Raw genomic sequence first — 17,149 nt, 5'->3', positions numbered from 1 at the left:
TAAATAAATAAACAAAATAATAACATTAATGGCAAAGGAAGAGATCATGGGATAATTATAGAGAAATACGTTGAATGGAGGGGTCGTCGGAACTTGGCCTTTGCTACTTTCGTGTACACAAACAATCATGTCAACATAGCAACAACATTTAAAGATCCATTAACTGTAACTTTGGTCATTTTTAAAATTTTGTTTGTTCTGTGTATCATCTGCAGTTTCTGGTTTGAATCCCTGAACCATGGAGAAATTCCTAATATTTAGCTCATAAATATACCCTATATGAGTATAATCTGCATTGTTATTGTTCAAATTTTGTATTCAGGTCCGGACTAGAATACATTTATCAACAATAACAATGGTCATTTCACGTATACAGGCTGCGTTGGCAAGCAGGACACCGGGCATTGGTCATGATGATCGGATTATAGTAAAATTCTGTAGTTGATACATTGAAACAGAGTAGTGAAAAATTAGTCAAAAGTTACTGCTAATGTCCCTTTAAATTTTACGATGTACATTATGACAAATATGTTTCAACTGTCATCAATCGCAAACGTAACTTGGATAAAGTGTGACATTGGTCGTATGGGTTCCATACAACCTTTGAGCGCAGGTCCAGCAACCCCCTCCCCTTTAACTGTGTTTGCCTCAGTTGGCAATACTAATAAATGACCCTTTGAGCGCCAAAGTTAATTTTTGTCACCTTTATAAAATACACCACAGTCAATTTTTTCTGATTTTTGCCAAAATTTTGATAAAAAACTGTAGCCGATGAAATGTGATAGCCATTTGGTCCAAAATTATGAAAAAACTTATAGAAAGTTCACAAAATTTGGCAAAAATGTTGCATTAAAAAAATTACAGCAGTCAAAGGGTCAAGTTTCACGGGAAGTTTATCCATGCAGAGACCCCTCAGGCCTTCGTCTGAGTTCCTTTCACAAAAAGGAACACTCATGTCATAATTTTCCAGCCGATTGTTTGGTATTCTGCTAGAACTATACCTATATTCGGTTGAAGATTTTGTTTTAAGTTATTTGTTATCCCAAGTGTGTGAAGACCTCAAAGTGGTCGTGTGTTATATTCGTTTTCCAAGACACTGTACGGGTGGGGCGAAAGCGATTTGGCCGAGTTGTGCTGGAAAAGCTGGAACTTGTCTGGCTGTGGAACGACGTATTTCACTTGAAATAAAGTGAGATATTTACCGAAACGGCTTCTTTAAAATTGTCAAGTCATGAATCGGATAGGACCAAATCTACTGTAAAAGACTGTCTCAGTGCTAGAACCAATGACAAATCGGGCAGTGGACTGGATTAGGCTGGCACTACGACAAAATTTGTCGAGTCTAAACTTAAGGTAGAACGCGCCTCGGTGACAGATATTCGGACTTTCAAACTTTTACAATTCTTTTCTGATATACCACTTGTGAGGGTTCATTTAAAGCTCTTGGTGTAAGAAAACTTTTCACCGGCTTAGTTTTTCGAAAATCGAAAATTTTATTTTTCTCCATTGAGTTAACACAGGGATGGCGGCCATTTTGAATTTTAACTATCGGTAAATCTTTGGTTATTTGTTTCTCTAGTACCAAAATTTGCACGGTGACCCCCGATTTTTATTCTCGATTTTGAAAGAGATTGGTTGAAATATTCCTTATGGAAAGTTTGAGCAAAAGTTCAAGTCTTACACTTTCGAGGTGCATACTACCTTAATTATACATTTTACTTTCAGAATTTCAGTCGCAAAAACAGTTTTCATTGCAATACAACTTCTCTGACGGAAAGAGTGCACAGAATAGGACATAGTGTACATGCAAGGAGAAATTCCTGTGTAAGGTTGTGGTGCTAAAAAAATTATGTACATGCCGTATGTTACACGAAATTTGTTGCGCCAAATCGCAGTTACTGTCGGCTTTCAAGTGGGATAGTTTCAGGAAATGTGCCGAAATAAACATGTTTTGGCCGATTCTTAAGTAGGATGCCGATCGTACAAAACACCAAGAGAAAGTTAATTCCTTTGGTAAATTGATGCTTTTGTGATGGGTATATAGACTTCGAACGGACAACTGGATAGCAAGGCATCCAAGTCAAAAGGACGTCAATTGAATAATTGAATGTTTTTTCACTATAAGTTTTTTATGTAAACTGGTACGGCCTGCTGCTTTCATTTGAAACCTTTGCTTGCAATACAGAAACCAAAGCGTTATATTGCGTTTTTCGTGACCGGAATAGCCTCGTCAATTTCCATTCATTTACTAGTTTTTATATGTCCCATGCATGCCATTTTCCGCCCAAACAATATCGAGTTGATATATTGTTATTAACATACCACCGCACGCTCTGTTAGGTTGACGTGTCTTGTTAATACACACGGAACGTTTCCCACTGAGACAGGCGACAAAAAGTGCCCATTTCTTACACAGAGTGAAAAATACGTTCTTTGAAAACACCGTACCTGCTCTAATGACCAATTCAGACATGACTGAGACCGAATGGAGGCTTTAGTAGGAAACAGAAAAGACTATTACACTGGTAAATTGACGTGCATCATTCATATCGTCGAGGAATAAGTATTCAAATATATGGAACAGTTGGCGATCCATATTCTTTTGTGTCGATGGGGGTTCGTGCGGCTGTTTTACTTTGGCGCGAGGAGGTATATATAAACCCGGCGCACACACTCCAAACGTTACATCGGCACGATGTTACTGTCCACGCTTTTTTGCGTGTTCTTGGCTGGCATCGGCAGCATTAACGCAGAGTCATGCGAAGATATGAGCGAGACTTTCAGCGGCCGAGCCAGGTCGTTCGACGCCGTGAGCAGGGCGGAGTCCGGCCGGGAAGCCTGTAACTTCGTCATAGGTGGAGAAATGGTGGCTGGCGTTTCTACGACAATGTATCAAGGCGCAAAGGTAATGCATGGGTGCGGTACTTTTAAGGGTTGAAAACTGTCCACAGATTGCTTTCCGCTGTTATCATCGAACCTTAGTTCCACTTCAACTACCGCAAAAAAGCAGCTGAACATTCCAATGTCGCTAACATCTTGGAATACTTTCATTTCGTAACTTGCCTAGCTTCTATCCACTTAAACTTTCAGTGTGTGAAATTTAGATGCGTTTAAAAAAGTTAACCGCGATGACAGGTAAAGTCTGACATCCCTATATTAAAAAAGAGGAATACCTTCATGTTTCCAAAATTCGAAATGAACATGATTCTCATTCAAGATTACAGTGGAAGCTGCGTTCAAACTATATACATTGGTTGATTACAGAATACTAGTCTTAAATCATAGTAATAAAGTAATAGCACGCGCGCGCTCTCTCCCCCTCTCTTCTCCGACTGAAGTATTTGAAGCAAACTGTTAAAAATATTTTGTAGGTATGTGGAGAATGTTTGGAGGTGACAGGAGCTAACGGAGAAACTGTCCTTGTGACGGTTATCGGAAAGTGTAGTGCATGCGATGACAATGGACTCAAACTCAGCGAGGACGCTTACAACAGATTGAAGGGCGATGTTTCATCTGGTCCGATTGATGTCACTTGGAAGGTCGTGCCTTGCCAAGTCCGAGGAAATATTAGATATAAGGTAAATAATTTACGATTATTATACTGAAGCTGTATGTATAATATGTATGTATGTATGTATGTATGTATGTATGTATGTATGTATGTATGTATGTATGTATGTATGTATGTATGTATGTATGTATGTATGTATGTATGTATGTATGTATGTATGTATGTATGTATGTATGTATGTATGTATGTATGTGTTTATATGTGTGTGCGCGTGTGTAGAGGGAGGGCGGGGGAGGGATGGATAAATGTATTGATGGATTGACAGATGTATACATGGATGTTATTGTGTATTTGTGTACGCCATGTATCTGTATGTATCTGTGTCAGGTATCTGTGACGATGTCTTTCTATCTATGAGTGTATATATGTGTCAATGTTTATTTGCATTTATGTGTGCATGTACGTGTGTATGTGTGTCCCAGTATATAATGTTATATATAGACCCCTTTGTTCTCGAAACGTCATTCTAGTCAGAGATGTATTTGGCAAATATTACGATTACACGATTTTTATCATTTTGTTCAAGTTTAAAGACCGGAGTTCAGAACGCAATTTCGGCTTGCAAGTTTACAACCATCGATATCCGATCGATTCCATCGAGGTAAGGAGCCGAGGCGACACAGACTGGATCCAGACAGAGCGAAACGGCGCCAATTTCTTCATTAAAAAGGGCAGTTCCGGCTTGATGGCATTTCCCATTGAAGTACAGGTAACGTCGACCACGGGAGTCAAACTCCAACACACTATAAGAGAGATTACTGTTGACACCTTTGTGCGGGGGAGTTCACAGTTCCCCGCATGTGGCGAAGAAGTCGAAGAACAGGAAGAAGTTGAAGAACACGAAGACGTTGAAGAAGAAAACGAGGAACTCGATGACGAACCCCAAACAGAAGGTATGAAAATGGGAAATAAAGTTATTCGAGTAAAACAGCAGATAGTTTATAATCAGCATAGCATATGAAGTTCAAAGTTGATACCAGTGATCCGAGGATATTATAAAACAGGTTCTGAACCCGAAACTGCGTTTTTCAACTTCGATGTATATGAATCAAGTGTGACGACAGTGAAGGACATAAAAGTGCTGCTGCTGCAAAGCATCCAATACTTGAAGCACAGAATTTTTTATTAATTAATTAATTAATAGTCTCTATTCATACAAAGTATATGACTCAGTCTTGTTTCAGTATGCATAGTTTGCAAGAAGGCCTCATTATGCCGGGACACCATGCATATATATTCCACATCTATCCGTTCACTGCATAATATTTCCATTACAAATACTATATTACATTGTACAATCACGTTGAAACTGGTTTGTGAACCAAACTTCAGCCAGCAACGTAGATCATAAACGACAAAACATCGTTATTGGGGAAACTTCCTTTTTGTGTCGTCACAGATACCGATGAGGAATCTCCTGAACAGACGAGCAGCGGCCAAACGAGCAGCGGCAGGAGCGGCTGTAAAAGGCCGGGAACGGGGAGACGGCGCCACCACGGTGATGGTACCTTCTACAGAGGAGCACCTGAGGCTGCGGCCGGCAAAGGAAACTGCATGATTGATAACCAAGGTGACATTATGATTGGAGCAATGAACAAGCCCTCTTGGGAAAAGTCAGAGGTAATTTAAATGGTCTTATGGTAGACTGTGCCTCAGGGACGTTCGGACACTCAAAATACTTTGTTTGGTCTGGTTCACACCGGGATAGGGTCTTTCTGAATTTCAAATATCGGTGAATGTAAGATGATTATTTTACAAGGTAACATATAGATTATGATTGTGACCGATGATTTTAATACTTGTATTTCAAAGAGAGTGATCTTCAGGAAAGTTTAAGCAGAAGTTTAAGTCTTCTCTGTTTCGAGGTCCGTACTATATACCTAACATCATGCGATTATAGTCACATTAAGCAGGAACGAAAGCATAGCATAGACTTACGTTTTACGCGTACAGCGAAAAACCAAGTGACTTAACATTAACCTCTGTCTCTAAGCAATAGAACAAAACACGATGGCCCTTCTATCGTTTTATCTCTTCCGAAAGTCAAAATGACATGGGTGATTGCACATACTTATTCCAATCCTAACAGATACTGTGGCCATACAATCTGTCCAAATTCTCAGTGAGGATGGCTACTTTTTACAGTTTATTGTTGCGGTTTGCACTTTTGTTTCGCTGTCTGTTTTTCTTTGCTCTTCTTTATCGAGCCTCTCACTCTTGTTGTGCATGTGGATTTTGCTTGCGCGTTTGCAGGTCCGATGCGTGTACACTTCCGTTTGCTTTTTGTTAAAAACAAGGCTAGCTGAGCTTGAACCCCTCATGGTGGAATCAGTTTATGCCATTCCAACGGAAAGAGGCTGCGAGGATACCGCTAACTGCAGTTTATGTCTCTCCCATAACTCCTTTTGGCGTCTTAATTGATGTTAAATACACTTCGACATCCCTAGATTATAATTCATGATGATACACGAAGCAGGATTGTCTTGGGGACAGATTTTTGGAAACTCAAAATTTTTACACAATTTTCTGGTCTTTTGCTTGTGTAGATTCATTTTGAAGCAGATGGAATGAAGGAAATTTTCACCGGCCTTTTTTTTCGGGAGAGTCAAAATTTAAAATTCGCGATAACTTTAGAGATAGCTGCCATTTGAATTTCAAATATCGGTTACAATAGGTGCGTTGTTTATCTACCCAATACTTTTCCTTGGTGCCTCTGATTTTTTTATTCTTTATTGTGAAAGAGATGACGTAAATTTTAGTCAAAAAAAAAAGAAAAAAGAAAGTTTGAGAAAATATTTAAACACTTCTATGTTCGAAGTGCATATTGTCTTAACGGGCTGTTTTCTTTTCTTGTTGTAGGTTTGTGGAGAATGTGTTGAGATAACTGGACCGGAGGGTGATGTCGTCATGGTCAAGATTGTTGATTCGTGTCCCGAATGTCACGAAGGTGACATTGACCTCAGCAAGGAGGCGTTCGACTTGATAGCCGGGGATAGGCAGGGGAGGATAGAGATTTTCTGGAGGGTGGTGGAGTGCCCGGTACACGGTACACTCAGTTTGCGGTTCAAAGACGGCAGCTCCAAGTACTGGTTCGCCCTGCAGGTTCTCAACCACCGGTACAAAGTCAAATCTCTGTCGGTACAAAGAGCTGAGGGGGGAAAGTGGATCAAACTGGAAAGGACCGACTACAACTTCTTCGTGAGGCCCGACGGTGCCGGGAAAGTGGAAGCTCCCTTCACGCTGAGGATCGAGTCGGTGACAGGGCAGAAACTGTACAGCACTATCACCCAAATCTTGCGCTCACAGGCTATCGTCTTCAGAAGCAACCTTCAGTTCGATTCATGCGAAGAAGATATGGACAACTCCTCCAAGTGAAGAAGCCATGTTGTCACATGACAACACACTGTACTTAGATATATTGCTTAACAGGATAAAGCTCATTACTGTATCATAAATAGTATGAAAACGACTGAAAAAGTTTTTCAAGTTAACGCACGATGAACAAATCACTGAATGACTGCACATCGATTGTAACGTTTTCCCTCGCAGAAAATTCTAACTGACAAGTATTTTTCGCTCGCCGACATGACAATGATATTGCGTTGTTTGTAGAAGCACTCTCGTGATTGAGCAAATCGCAATGGTGACATTGCACATATAGCTGTCCGCGCTTTTGCTCTGATCGAATAATTAATTTTATGTAAAATGTTAATAAATAGTGAAATTTCCGCACTGAATTGGTTTTTTATGTGTTTACCATCACTCATGATTGCACTAAACCTTTTTATGATGGCCATGGCTCTGTGCTTTCTAAAAATACTGCTTACTGTCATCTTCATCCAGTAGACTATCATGTGTACCTAACGTCAGCCATGTTTGAAGTTTGCTTCATGAGGTTTTTTGCTATGAGTTCGGCTGATTATTCTTTATTGGTCGACCAGTGAAAACCATAGCAAACAAATACACATGATATAAAGCTTAATATACTCATATCTTCGTAGTACATGTCAGTTTTCTGTTCTTTATAAAGGCGGTCATTTCAAAATAATGCTAATCTGTTAGCGATTCATATGGCTTTGGGATGCGGACCTCTTTGCAAAGTCCCCCGGCGTTGTTCTGTCCACAGGCGCATGCAGTGCTGCTTGGATAGACCAGCTGGGATCTGAAGTTAGTGCGCCCCCTCTCCCACGGCCATGCCAGGCCAGGCCTTAGCCGAGGTGTAGTGTGGTATTAAACAAAAGAGATTGAATGATTTCCTTTTCCATTACGGCTCGGCCGAAGCCTCGTCTCGCATACCAGTTGGAGGCGCTCTAACTTCAGATCCCTGCTGTTATATTCCAGCAACACTGCACGCGCCCGTGATTCTGTCAGTCTGTCGGCTGTGGGTTAAAAATTTGCGAAATCACGTAACAGTTTGCTTGTCTGGTTGCCGACGTGCATATCGGGAAAGAAAATCTCCGAAGTTTGAAAGTATTGTTTAAAAGTGCACAACCGAGAACGGTCACAAGCGGCTCACTGATAGGCGTACGTCACTACGGTGCGATAAGACAAATTTCTTCGACCACATGTTCGCCGCCATCGAAATCCCATAATGCTTGTGAGTGCGTCATCACATGTCACGCCCGGCGCGACTTTCTTTACATTGATAAAGATTTGCAAGAGAAAAATTAAAATGTTACTGAGACAATTTAATGATTTAAAACTAAATCAAAAGGCATTCAATATTTTTGTTTGGGATGAAATATATAACGTCTTTCGAAAGCACATGTTATGACTTGTCTAAAGCGTCACGGTCTTGCCGCAAAGTATATTAGGTAGTCGGTCTGAGCCAGCTGTTGTATACGCGCGTTCAGCAAGGCCGGCATAACACCGGTGAGGAAGAAGACGGGGTAAAAACTCCATTTTCAATTGAAAGTACGTTCTCAATCCTTCTCTGTACAGCTAATGGGCTAAACCCTAATGTGATATTACAGGTTCACGGTCACTGCATAGTTCATGACTTGATACGGTTGGTGTCACATGTCACCGTGTTGCGTCCGTTGCTGTGTCTCGATTGGTTCTGATTAATCAGAGCGCGGTACTTTTATCGGTCGAGTTTATTGCGCTGTGACTATAATAAAATGGCATTTTCTTTCACCTACGAGATCGGCTGAGTGCATTTGGCTTTTCATCGGCATTTTGCGTAGATTATTTCAGAAAATGCGAAATATTGTTCATATCCAGGTATGACCTGACAGGATTCAGTCAGAGGGAGAACTGAATCGGAATAAAACGCCTTGCGCATTGACAAAACATTGATCGGACGTGTTTATGTCGCACAAACTAGCTAGCTCGCGCGCGAAAAATATCTCACTCAGTTACCATATTTAGAGGTATGAAAAGGTGTGAAAAGTAATGTTTGTTCACTTATGCGAGAACTTTTTGTATACTATTTAAAAGGGCCCGTGTATAGGCGTGCATAGCCCATCCAGTTGTGTCTGGGCGTGGACCGCGCTTACCTCGGGAGACTGACTGTTTGAATTTGACAAGATCCCTCATAAGGGTAGCTTTTGAAAGAACGTGGAATGAGTCAATCTATGCGTCACTCTATGTAAATAACCTCTCGCTCCCGGGTCTATTTTACGCAGACGACATTATGTGCGTGTCATTGCAATAAAATGTAAAAAAAAAGTGTAGCAAAAGTCATTAGTTCACAAAACTTTAGATTCATTTAATAAGCAACAACACAACAAGTATTGTACCCGCACGATACAGATGGAATTCCTCGGCTGTTTAATTGAAATGCAAACAAATAAGGAATTAACTTGGAAATGAGAGAAAATCATTCCACTACAATGCTCGACGTCAAAGTTAATTCATGATGTATGCACTCTGGAACGATCACTCCGGAAAGTTAAGAATCAAATCAAGTAAACCAACGAATTATCTGAACAAAACATGCCCCGTTGACTGATTAATACCCGGGTACATTGTGCTATATGTTAAAAATATTGAAATTGATGGAAATCTGAGAAACGCGCCAATTATTCTTCGGGATTATACCCATCGAACCTCGAACCCCATTCTCTATTTATTATTTACAAAAAACCTCCTCTCCCGGGATCGCAAAACAAGTCGAGGTTCCCCGTGTCCTTATGATTCTGCCTATACCTACGTCCTTTCAGCTCTATCAGGCTTTCCCAATGTCTTGATGGCGACGTACTTAGAGAGCATAAAATGTTATAGTTACGACGTGTATAAGCGCCTTGAATGTCAGAGATGGATACAAGTAACAATGTACATTCGTTATGTTATCTTATATTACAGTAAGCTACGCCGTGCTATTCTATCATGCTGTGCTGTGCTGTTCTCTGTTCTGTCGTGTTAATGTGCATTTACTGGAGGCTGACAACGTGAACGCCGCGTTTGTTGCAGCCACAGAAAAGGCAAACATTGAACATCCATTTACAAATCAAATCAAACCGTAACCCATTCTGAGATTAAGGTAGTTCGCACCTCGCAAATGAAAGACTTAAACTTTTGCTCAAACTTTCATCAAGCTAACCTTAAACTATTCTCCTTCAAAATCAAAAATAAAAATCGGGGTCACCTTGCAAATTTTGGCAACAGAGACACATTACTCAGTATATATACCGATATTTGAAATTCAAAATGGCCGTCGTCGGAAGTTCACAAAACTAAACCGGTTTAAACTTTATCTACGCCGTCCATAAGCTTTCAACGTGCGCCCCTTCCCCCACAAGCGGTACTAGTAGGCTAAAATAATTTTGTAATATTTTGTAATAAACCTGAGAGTCCGAATATCTGTCCCCGAGGTGCATTCTACCTTAACACTCACATACAGTTTTTCATCAAGCCGTTGCTCTCTCTACCTGCAAACACTCAATGCTTTGTTGACCTTCAAAAAGCAGACGATCAACTTGAAAATCATTGGGGATCGCGGATAATGAAAACATGGAAAACAAAACTCTTTGCCAAGGTCAATGTATACGTGCGCGACTCTCAATCAATATTCAGAGTTTGTTTTGAAACGCTGATTGTTCAAGAACCTATCAACACTTAAAACTCGAAATTTGACCCATCCAATCATTTATTTCTGGAAAGTTCAAACTATGTTTTTGTCCTCGGAATTTTGCATTTTCCAAACTTCGTGTTAGCCGCGCACCTGTTTTAGTTATCCACGCCCCTTTTCCTTGCAGGATAGATGCGTGTATTGTGAATGGTTTCCTCTATCCATGCATGTGAAGGATATCTTTATCCACGACAGTGTTCTATAAGTATGCAGACAATGTGATGAATTTTGTTGAACTTGACACTTAAACTGTTCTTTATTAAACGGATGAAACTGTTCTCTTCATAAGGTGATGATTTTGGCTGTTTGGCCAACACCGTGTGTATATTTCACATCAACATTCGTAGTTGCCAAAGAAACAAGACTATTGACGTCGCCTTCACCGACGCGAGCTCTCTGTTCGAAGTCCCAGTACCTGAGTCCGACGTCGGCACCGATGTATCGTGTTGCATCCAGCAATCGCCAGGTGTCATTGACCCCAGTGCTACAGTCCACGTCACACAGCTGGGCGTACCTTTGCAGGCCTTGCAACAAGCTAGGTTTGATTCAGAGTTGCCTGTCCCGGATGTAATATCTGTCACGATGCACTCGACATCTCTGTTGTAAGTGACCGGTTCTTGAACTTCAGAGTCTGTGGCTTGGGCTGATTGAGAGAGTGAATACTTGGTAGTGAGTGAGTGAGGCATGGACCATTCGATGTTTAGCGAGGGGTGGTGGGGATGATGCATTTTTTCGCGTTCCGAAAATGAACACTTTTTGCGGAGTTGTGAACATCAATTTGCAAAAGTTCTTGACAATTTTTTACCTTCAGAGAATTATGAACACCCTTCGCAAGGTCAAATGGTCCCTTCTTTACTCACAGAAAACAGCCATGTAAAAGATATAACGGAACAAACTTATAGATGCGGTTGCACCCTGTGTGACACCAACCTTAATAGCGGTCTCAGTAGGGATATTCAAGATGCAATTAATATTTGCAATTACTTTCGGAGCTCTCTTACTCCCCGCTTTGAATTTCTATTAGTTTAATGTCCTTGCCACGACAAACGCAATTAAACAATGGAGCCATGAGATGCATTTCTCGTAAGAGCATGTCGGAAGGATACGTGACCACAGTGTGACATTTTTGTTTGGTAACGTGTACAACTGAACGGTGCCTTTGAAAGACGTACGGAGGAGTTAAAGATTTAAATGATTTTAAATTAAGCCTCTTTGCAGACAACAGACGAACTGTCAAAATCGTATTACCAAGGATGCATGTATACATCCAAAGACACACATATACATACACACACACATACATACATACATTCATACATACATACATACATACATACATACATACATACATACATACATACATACATACATACATACATACACACACACACACCTATACATACATACACACACACACACACACACATACATACATACATACATACACACACACAACACACACACACACACACACACATACATACATACATACATACATACATACATACATACATACATACATACATACATACATACATACATACATACATACATACATACATACATACATACTATTTAGCGAGTACATTGGTGTAAAAACTGAAGGTTTACGAAGAAATTTTATTCAATAAATGAAAACTACTCACCGTACTGGCATATAAAACTAGACTTTTCCTTACAGCTCCGTGCTTTCCACTTATAACCATAATTCCTGGGAAAAGATTGGTTTGAATATTACTGTTAATGTTTGTGTCACTACATGTGCAGGCAATGTTGCGTGCTTTGACACTGCTCTTTTACGAAAGCAGACTTGCGTTAAAATTCTTGACTGCAGCGAGATTGTCAAAATTAAATAAATGCAGGGGAAATTTGTATGCAAACGATTGCAGAAATCAAATCTAACCGTTGAACTGTTGTATATATTTATTCAGAGCTGGTATGAAATATCCCCGTCCATAACTGGTATATTTTTGGTCTTCTGTCTCATCATAACTTCATTCATCCATTCATGGTGGGGAGGGGAATGAGATGTTAAAATACTATACAGCACTTACCACACCATCGATAAACACAAATCTTCACCATTGCTATTGGGTTCACCAGGGCCCCAAGCTGAAAAGTCCAACGGAGTTCCATCCATGTACGTCCAGCTATCGCCGGTAGCTTTACTGCCATCGATCCAATATCCTAATAGGACAAAAAAATGACAGAGTTTAATCAGTAAGTAGAAGACCCAATCAAGTTCAATTATAATACGTGCAAATATCTGACTTAAAACGAATTTCACGACCATATTTCAGTTCCTGTTTTTGCAATATGCACCCATGAAATGTTTTTCTTGAATGTCTTGTTTTGCCGTCAAAATCATTGAATTGTTTCCCAAGAAACACCCTGGATACCGATTATATAGTCATGTGACTCACCCAAGCAACGGTTGTCAACGTTGATAATTCAAAGACGCCGGTATAAAAGCTATAGGAATCGGAACTACTTTCTGATGATAAACCGAGGAGTTTGCTACTTATGTTCGAAATGAACAGATATTTAAAAATATCGCTGTGTCGATAGTATAAACCTGGAATTCCGAATGGACCACGACACAAACAAAACCACCTGCACAAAATACGTGCATCCACACTTGTTTGTACATGTGGGCTGTTTGTACCACAGTCACGTGATATCTTTGGAGTATGAGCCTGGAGACGCAACACTGGTTACTGCGATGAATTTTGTTTGTCGTGCGAGTGTTTTGAGTGTGGGCGGCCCCTTACCTTGACAGTAATCGAGGTTAGCGTACCTGCTATCACAGGCGTACGGAACGTTTCGTAGATCGTCGTCGGATGGGAAGTGACTGACACTGTGAGGCCGAAGGCCGAACCTCGGTACTGTATAAGTATTACTCAGTATTATACGTATTACACGAATATTATACAGTACCGAGGTTCGGCCTTCGGCCTCACGTCAGTCACTTCCCATCCGACGACGATCTACGAAACATTCCGTACGCCTGTACCTGCTATCGGGCAAAAATACCGCTTGTCTGTAGTAGGACTATTAACAAAATAACGTTGTGTACATCGTACGGCAGCACAACATATTTTAGCCTTTAAAAGCAAACACCTCTTTCAAAAACCAATTATAGTCCAACATTCCAAGATCACTGCTTCTAGTGTTGTGAGTCAACACTTCCCAGCGTCCTTTCACCGGACATCGACAGATAATCTTAATGCGATTACTTGCCAGTAGCTTCAAACGAATAATACACTAGATTTTTTAGCCTTGCAGATGTGTTAAATTCTTCTTATTTCCTATGTATTACTATCACCCCGATTTGCATTTCAAAAAAGAGGAAATTGCTACTTGTTTTGATATTCTAAATTTACAAGTTCAATGGCAAACAGTTGTCGCACAGTTATATAGTAGTATCAACAGGGAGGCCTTCACAGGGTCATCTACTAATTGATTGTTTTTGTAATAGCAGTTTCATGATATCCTAAAGGTACAACTTTGAAAAGGGCGAGTCAATTATCTAAAGCATCAAACAAAATGAAGAAAACCAAATGATTTACGTGCATTGTCATAATTTGTGACATCACTAACCTTGACCAGACGAGGACAAGTCGTTCAATATGAAGTCAGTAAGTGCATATTGGACCAGCCTGTTTGCTACTCTGGCAAGGGCGCCTCCACTTTGTCGTTCCTCGCAGAGTGTCTGAGCGTCGTACCGAGTCATTGCAGTGTGCATAAATTCATACTCCACATCGTTTAGTTCTAGAAAAATGATAATATTTCGTATTTTTTCTTTCATTAGAATCTGTATGTTTAGCTAGGATACACAAAACTTAAAAAGGGAGTATGTATGTATGTATGTATGTATGTATGTATGTATGTATGTATGTATGTATGTATGTATGTATGTATGTATGTATGTATGTATGTATGTATGTATGTATGTATGTATGTATTATGTATGTATGTATGTATGTATGTATGTATGTATGTATGTATGTATGTATGTATGTATGTATGTATGTATGTATGTATGTATGTATGTATGTATGTATGTATGTATGTATGTATGTATGTATGTATGTATGTATGTATGTATGTATCTATGTATGTATGTATGTATGTATGTATCTATGTATGTATCTATGTATGTATCTATGTATGTATCTATGTGTGTATGTATCCGTATTTATGCTTGTCTTTATGTATTCATGACGTATATATGCGTACACATGTGTGTACAAATATTTGTGTAATTTTCGAGCATTTTTAACTTAAAGTTATAATTCGTGGGCCGTACAACTACAATGCACAGTAGCTTGTTAATAATTCACAGGATCTCAGGGTATCATCCATTAAGTTATTGTAATATGTCAGTCATGCACTTATTGTATTTATGCTGTTAACGATGATCTTGTCCGTTTCTCTTTCAACAGGGTCCATCACTTCATGACAGAAATACCTAATGGCAACATGCACTTTAAAGGTCGGATTTTAAGGGACTATTAGGGTAGGCTAGTGCTGAGTAAAAATCAATAATATTAGAGGTTTACTTTGTGCTTGGGTTCGGTTGTTTGTTAAAGAGCTTACAGAACATCCGGGACAAGAGATGTCACAGATATTTAAGCTGTGGTTTCTTGCGTTAAACGTGATCTTTTGATATTTTTCAAGACAAAAATGAACACATTTATTGCCTTACCCAAAACGCTCTCAGTATTTCCAGACCCAGATTCATACTCGGTGTCCAAATCGTCGGCGTCGTCGCCGCTTTCCGAATAATCTTCGATGCGGTCATCGGTATATTCCGTAAACGAGCTCCACGGCGCAGAATTAGAGTAGTCTTCGCCCGAGCACACAATATTTGTTCCCCGGAGTAGAAAGATCAGAAGAAAGTATAGCTGCGGCATATTCGCTGGGCACTACCAGTGGCTTTTAGCTCGGTGGACCATGAACAGTCGCGCTGTTATATTCGGAGTCGACTCAGAAATCAAAAGTGCAAGGAAAAGAAGGTAGAGACATCACACCATCACTTTCGGCAGCTTTCGTGATGGATATGACACTAACAAGGCTAATTTGCATAATTCGATTCATTACACGAAATTGATTTCCTTTATAATTGCAATAATTATGGAAAGCAAATACGATCTGTTCAAATTTGTCCAGTGACCATGTCACTCAAATATGCCCATGCATGCTAATTGGTTTGGTCATGTGCCATGGGACCTGACCGTTACAAGTCTTGTCACAATGTTGACTAGAAAGGAGATCACCTGTTCGTCTTCTTTGCAGTCACATAACCATCAGACAGAACAGCCATTTTTGGTATAATTCGGGACGCTCCAAAGTGTCACATTTTATAGATAGGACTACAGTTATTGACCATGGCCCTTGTAAGTGAAGTGAGCATTTGATGTCAATGCAAACAAAAAACTGGTAAAAGCTAAGACCTCAATTAAATTATCACATTGTGACCCCATTCTTCAACAGAGAGAAGTGATATTAAATCGATTAAATTATTCGTCCTCGGCAATTAGTAACATCGATTCGAAGCATACATGAGAAATTCCAGCACCAAGCAGATCGCCATTACCGCTGACTTGTAATCGCGTTGAAAGAGACAAACCGCCTGATAATTTGACGATTTGTGTATAAGGACGAATCATCACATTAAAATGGCGTAAAAGACTTCACCATTAAAAGTTTAAGTGTTTCCCATTACGCTCTGAAATATTTCTCATTAATTAGCAGTTCTAGGGTTTATGATATCACAATAACCCCAAGAGGTTGTAAAGCAAGATGGAAACTCCTGAAGGCAGGGCAGACTTGAGCTAGGCAGTGTAATATAAAAGCGGACGGTACAGCGTAAGAACAGATATTCGGACTCTCAAACTTTTTCTGATCTACACTTGTGGGGGCTCATTTTGAAGGTCGTAGAGTCAGAAACACTTTCACCCTCTTGATTTTTCAAAATTCGAAAATTTTATTTCATCTCCATGAAGTTAACACAAGGATGGCGGCCATTTTGAATTTCAAATATCGGTAAACGTTAAGTAATTTGTTTCTCTAGTCAGCAATAAACTTTGCACGGTGGTCCAAGATTTTTATTCTTTGTTTGGTAAGAGAATGGCAGAAAGTCTCATTGAGGAAAATTTGAGCGAAAGTTTAAATCTTTCACTTTCAAGGCGTGTATTACCGTAGATGGGAAGACATGCATTAAATAACAGTCGAGAAAATTATCAAGAGATGGCGAAGCGTATATAGGCAAATCGAAGGAAAACGACAGCGGCGCTTCAATGAAGTCGTTTGTTCGGTCAAAGTCGCACGCATTTCACTGGTTCAGCACAGAAAAGAGCGTAGACGGGATATTCCATTTAATTCCTTACAGTCGTTTCAGTGTTGAGTCATGTTTTTGACACGTAACAACAAATACGTGTCCAAAACTTCATGCGTCAATTATCATTACGAAAAGGTATCGATCTGTTAAACGGAAGTATTTG

General features: G+C 39.9%; 2 protein-coding genes across 2 annotated transcripts; one reads left to right on the top strand and one right to left on the bottom strand.

The window, feature by feature from the left end:
• Positions 1-2,596: 2,596 nt before the first annotated feature.
• Positions 2,597-7,308, top strand: LOC139115507 (uncharacterized). The gene is made up of 5 exons (XM_070677643.1): positions 2,597-2,905; positions 3,372-3,578; positions 4,098-4,464; positions 4,971-5,191; positions 6,431-7,308. Exons 1-5 carry the CDS (start codon positions 2,696-2,698, stop codon positions 6,944-6,946), a joined length of 1,521 nt encoding a protein of 506 aa, XP_070533744.1. The 5' UTR covers positions 2,597-2,695; the 3' UTR covers positions 6,947-7,308.
• Positions 7,309-9,260: 1,952 nt separating this feature from the next.
• Positions 9,261-15,972, bottom strand: LOC139115506 (uncharacterized). The gene is made up of 5 exons (XM_070677642.1): positions 15,352-15,972; positions 14,244-14,414; positions 12,698-12,830; positions 12,290-12,354; positions 9,261-11,286 (listed from the first exon to the last, which is right to left on the bottom strand). Exons 1-5 carry the CDS (start codon positions 15,557-15,559, stop codon positions 10,973-10,975), a joined length of 891 nt encoding a protein of 296 aa, XP_070533743.1. The 5' UTR covers positions 15,560-15,972; the 3' UTR covers positions 9,261-10,972.
• Positions 15,973-17,149: the final 1,177 nt, after the last annotated feature.

This window comes from Ptychodera flava, chromosome 17 (genome assembly GCF_041260155.1).
Source record: "Ptychodera flava strain L36383 chromosome 17, AS_Pfla_20210202, whole genome shotgun sequence".
Lineage (NCBI taxonomy): Eukaryota > Metazoa > Hemichordata > Enteropneusta > Ptychoderidae > Ptychodera > Ptychodera flava.
Note: the sequence above shows the minus strand (reverse complement) of the source record. Positions and strands in the feature narration are given on the sequence as shown.